This window comes from Nicotiana sylvestris, chromosome 6 (genome assembly GCF_000393655.2).
Source record: "Nicotiana sylvestris chromosome 6, ASM39365v2, whole genome shotgun sequence".
NCBI lineage: Eukaryota > Viridiplantae > Streptophyta > Magnoliopsida > Solanales > Solanaceae > Nicotiana > Nicotiana sylvestris.
The window spans coordinates 182,659,874-182,665,362 of record NC_091062.1 but is presented as its reverse complement, the minus strand read 5'-3'; the positions used below and the strand labels follow the sequence as shown (position 1 = coordinate 182,665,362).

The 5,489-nt window shown below is 34.6% G+C and overlaps 1 protein-coding gene across 1 annotated transcript; it reads left to right on the top strand.

Moving 5' to 3' along the window:
- The first annotated feature begins 2,032 nt into the window (after positions 1-2,032).
- LOC138871774 (uncharacterized) lies at positions 2,033-4,684 on the top strand. Its single transcript, XM_070149674.1, has 3 exons — positions 2,033-2,238; positions 2,452-3,067; positions 4,487-4,684. Exons 1-3 carry the CDS (start codon positions 2,033-2,035, stop codon positions 4,682-4,684), a joined length of 1,020 nt encoding a protein of 339 aa, XP_070005775.1.
- Positions 4,685-5,489: the final 805 nt, after the last annotated feature.

The following is a 5,489-nucleotide window of genomic DNA, read 5'->3' as shown; positions in this document are numbered from 1 at the left end:
TAAGAATGCAATTTATAACCACTTGCCTATTTAATTCATGTCCGTTAATAATATGTATTATGTTGATTATCCGTTACATGGGTGATTTGTAACGGTTAAGGTAATAACGACCAATCGCACATAATCAGAGAATATGCTAATTTCTTTCCATATTCGTGGGTATTAATGTTCCTTCCATCTCCGTGGCTTCTAATGTCCTTAACTATCAACTATGTACCTATTTTTTCTTTTTCAGCTAATAAGCGTGATATCCTCGTAGACGATTCCGTCGGTATTACTTATATCTTTTCTGCTCTTCATTCTTCTTTATTGCATCAACTCTCATGCCACCTTTCATCACAATATTGATCCACGTGATGAGTTTATTTTCCACCAATACATTAGGTGTGGTATTTAAGTGGCTAAGAAGGTAAAGAGGTTAGAATCTATTATTCACTAAGTTTTAATTTTTTTCAAAAAGAAAGTTGAAATTAAAGGAGTGGAATCAAGAGAAAGATACATACATAGTACAATACTAGCACTAGTCCTGTAATAAAGTGTCTAGTTAGCACCTACACTAGAAAGGACTTCGGCTTGAGAATCCATACCATAAGATTTAAAGAGATAGGATCACCATTATATATAATAGACCAATAATAAAAATAAAAAAATTGTTTACACCACTATTAGAGTTTCAACTTCTTAAGCAATGGGTGGTTGCATCATTATCTCGTACGACTAGATACAATTTATAATCAGCTCATTGAAAATAAGAGAGGTAATAATATGGCCTTTACGCCAACCCTACATTTAGTAACCAAAGAAAGTTGTTGTGTAAAGATGGATCCACGATTTACATTCAATATGTGTAGAGTGAATGAAGTTTATTATATATGTGTTAGGGATTTTTAAGTACATGATATGCTTAAAATATGGTGAATGGAAAATGGAGGGAAATGAAATTTTTAAGTGAAATTTTAAGTTTCCCCCCTTGGCAAAAGGACATTATTCCATATTGAAAAAGGAAGAGGTTTCTTATGGGTATATAAGCAATTGCTCTTCTTCTAGCTCTTAAAGAGTTGAGAAGAAGGCAAGCCTCGCGCCGTCGTCGCTCGCTCGCTCGGCTCGGCTTCGGTCAAATGATTGATTAATTAATTTTTTGGACCAAATTTATTTGTTAATAATAAAATATTAACAGAAATGTTATTAAATATTTATTTTAATAACATAATATTAATATTAAAATAAATATTAATATTAAATCCAATCTATTTTTCAGTTGTGTAACTGAAAATTAAACTACTCTCTTCAATTTTCCCTCTTTATTGTTGAGTAAATAGCAATTTATGTTATGACATTTATATTGTGGCGGTTTTGCATAAACAATCATTCTGAAGAGTTGTACCTCTTCAGATTTCAGCCCAACTTTGGCTATAAATACAAGACTATTCTGATCAGAATTTTCATACGATTTTCTGAGTTTCTCCTCCTTCTTCTACATACTTTTAACATCAAACAAAGCAACAGTAAGTGTGATTTGCTACTGAACTTTGTGTTCGCTGAAACACTGGGGTTTGAAGTACCACTACACCAGTGTGTAATTCGTTCTATCCTGAGAGGAAATAATCCATAACCTTGGGTACTAGGAGGGGATTAAATTCCTTAAGGAAACACGGTGAATTCAGTGGGCTCGAATTGATTTTTACCTCTTTACATTTTCTGTTTATATATTATTCTGCTTTGTTTTTCCAGAATTAGTTTACAAATACAGTTTACTAACAAGCTCAAGAAATTTAATATATTTTCTGTATTTGTACTTACTGTTTCTGGATTGTAAAACCTTTGTGGTTTTTTACTCTATTGGAGATTAAAATCTTCGTGATTTTAACGTTTGTGTCATTCTTTTACAAAAATGACTAATGATAATATGAACCAAGTTGTTCCAATGGTGACTGCCAATGCCTCAACGAGCCGAACAACACCGGAAACATTAGCACCGGCGAAGAAACCCGAAAAATTTTCTAGGATTAATTTCAAGCGCTAGCAGCAAAAGATGTTCTTCTACTTGACTACTCTAAGTCTCGAGAAGTTCATCAAGGAAGATGTTTCTGTGCTGTCCGATGAAACTCCGGAGACTGAACGCTTTCTCGTGATTGAGGAGTGGAAGCATTTTGATTTTTTGTGCAAGAATTATATTCTAAGCGAGCTAGAGGATGTTTTGTATAACGTCTACAGTAGCGTGAAAACGTCAAAAGAACTGTAGATTGCGCTTGAAAAGAAATACAAAATTGAAAATGCCGGGTTGAAGAAGTTCGTTGCTGCAAAACTTTTGGACTACAAAATGGTAGATATCAAGTCTGTTGTTACCCAAATATAGGAATTGCAAGTGATTATTCACGATTTCCTTGCTGAAGGTATAAGTAGAATTAATACTAGTGTTGGTAGTATTAATTTTATTATGTTTACTAACAGAATTTTCATTGAAGGTCTTGTCATCAATGAAGCATTCCAAGTAGCAGCGATGATTGAGAAGTTGCCTCCGTTGTGGAAGGACTTCAAAAATTATTTGAAACACAAGTGCAAGGAGATGTCCCTTGAAGATCTCATTGTTCGGATGAGAATCGAAGAGAACAATAAAGCTGCTGACAAGAGAGGCCGTGGAAACTCAACAATAATGGGAGCAAGAATTGTTGAAGAGAACAAAAAGAGGAATAAGGCTTCTAAACCGAAATATAACCCAAGCAAGAAGCGGTTCAGTGGAAATTGCTACAACTGTGGAAAAGCCGGAGACAAATCTACGGAGTGTCGTGCTCTGAAGAAAGGCAAGAAGAAGGGTCAAGCAAACATGGTTGAAAAACATAATGATGTTGATGTCCTATGTGTCATGCTTTCCGAATGCAACTTGGTGGGCAATCCTAAAGAGTGGTGGATTGATTCTGGAGCCACTCGCCATGTTTGTGCTATTAGAGAAACATTTGCTACTTATACTCCTGTTGGACATGATGATATGCTTTCTATGGGAAATGCTGCAAATGCCAATATTGAAGGATGTGAGAAGATATTTCTCAAAATGACTTCCGGCAAAGTGGTGACTTTGAAAAACGTCCTTCATGTTCCCGAGATTAGGAAGAATTTAGTCTCTGCTGGACTTCTTGTTAAGAATGGTTTTAAATGTGTTTTTGTTTCTGATAAGGTTGTAATAAGTAAGAACGAAATGTTTGTAGGAAAAGGTTACCTCACTGAGGGCCTTTTCAAGCTGAATGTAATGGTTGTTGAAAATAATAATAAAATTTCAACTTCGTCTTACTTACTTGAGTCAAATGAATTATGGCATATACGTTTGGGTCATGTTAATTGTAAAACCTCATGAAAAATGATTAATTTGGAAGTATTGCCTAAATTTAAATGCGATAAATCAAAATATCAAATATGTGTGGAATCTAAGTATGTTAACCATTCTTATAAGTCAGTTGAAAGGAATTCAAATACTTTAGACTTAATTCACACAGATATTTGTGACATGAAGTCAATACCATCTCGCGGTGGAAAGAAGTATTTCATAACTTATATTGACGATAGTACTCGATATTGTTATGTTTACTTACTTAATAGTAAAGATGAAGCAATAGACACATTCAAGTAATACAAAAATGAAGTTGAAAGCAACTTAACAAGAAAATGAAAATGATAAGAAGTGATAGGGGTGGTGAATATGAATCTCCTTTTGAACAAATATATTTAGAATATGGAATTATTCATCAAACAATGGCCCCTTACATGCCCCAACCCAATGGGATTGCAGAAAGAAAGAATCGTTCATTAAAGGAGATGATGAACGCATTATTGATAAGTTCTGGTTTGTCATAGAACCTGGGGGGGAGCCGTTCTTACGGCTAGCCAAATACTAAATCGAGTACCCCATAGCAAAACACAATCCATTCCATATGAAAAATGGAAATGAAGGAAGCCCAACTTGAATTATTTTAAAGTGTGGGGGTATTTGGAAAAAGTGTAAGTTCCTAAACCCAAAAGGGTAAAAATAGGACCAAAAACCATTGATGGTGTTTTTATAGGATATGCGACTAATAGTAAAGCATATCGATTTCTGGTTCATAAATTAGAAAATTCTGACATTCGTAATAATACAGTTATAGAATCAGATAATGCTGAGTTCTTTAAAAATATATATCCGTATAAAAAGGAATGTGAGTTGGTTGGTGAAGGATCTAAACGACCTCGGGAAGAAACAAAAGAAAGTACACTTAATCCGGAGGATCCAAGACGTAGTAAACGTCAAAGAACGTCTACTTCATTTGGACCAGATTTTGTGACTTTCTTATTGGAAAATGAGCCTCAAACATTTAAAGAAGCTATGTCTTCTTCGGAATCATTGTTTTGGAAAGAGACAGTCAATAGTGAAATAGAATCCATACTGAACAACTATACATGGGAATTGGTTGATCTTCCTCTTAGAAATAAACTGTTGGGTTCTAAATGGATCTTTAAGAGGAAAATGAAAGATGATGGAATTATTGACATATTTAAGGCAAGACTTGTGGTCAAAGGGTATAGACAATGGGAAGGTCTTGACTATTTCGATACATACTCTCCAGTTACAAGAATTACATCCATACGAACGTTAGTAGCGTTAGCTACAGTTTATGGTCTTGAAATTCATCAAATGGATGTTAAGATAGCTTCTTAAATGGAGAGTTAGAGGAAGAAATTTACATGGAATAACCTGAAGTGTTTGTGGTTCCAGGTAAAGAAAAGAAGGTATGTAAACTTGTTAAGTCCCTTTACGGACTAAAACAAGCACCCAAACAATGGCATACGAAATTTGACCAAATAATATTGTCAAATGGTTTTAAAATAAATGAATGTGATAAATGTGTGTATATTAAAAATGTTCCAAATCACATAGTCATTGTTTGCTTATATATGGATGATATGCTCATAATGAGTAATGACATTGCCGACATAAATGCGACTAAGCGCATGCTAACTGGCAAGTTTGATATGAAAGACTTGGGAGTTGCTAATTTAATTCTGGGAATTAAGATCCATAAGACTTCTCATCACAATCTCATTATATTAAGACAGTACTTGAAAAATTCAAGCACTTGGGCTTTAAAGTTGTAAAGACTCTAATTGACGTGAATATTGCATTAGCAAAGAACAAAGGCCAAAGCATATCACAATTGGATTATGCTCGTGTGTTGGGTTGCTTAATGTACATCATGAATTGTACATGACCAGATATAGCTTGTGCTATAAGTAAATTTAGTCGATATACGAGCAATCCAGGTCAATCTAATTGGATGGCCATGAAACGAGTTTTGGGGTATTTAGTACATACATAGGACTTTACTTTGCACTGTAGTAAATATCCTGCGGTCATTGAGGGATACTATGATGCAAATTGGATCACCGGATCAACTAATTCCAAGTCCACAAGTGGATATGTATTCACTATTGGTGGAGGAGCGGCATCTTGGAAGTCGTCCAAA

Bases quoted from the DNA above. Each gene is read 5' to 3' on its own strand.
- LOC138871774 (XM_070149674.1), top strand. From the start codon at position 2,033: ATGTTCTTCTACTTGACTACTCTAAGTCTCGAGAAGTTCATCAAGGAA. The intron at 2,239-2,451 runs GTAGATTGCGCT...GTTTACTAACAG, and splicing joins GTGAAAACGTCAAAAGAACT to AATTTTCATTGAAGGTCTTG. The intron at 3,068-4,486 runs GTGACTTTGAAA...TGGATCTTTAAG, and splicing joins AAATGACTTCCGGCAAAGTG to AGGAAAATGAAAGATGATGG.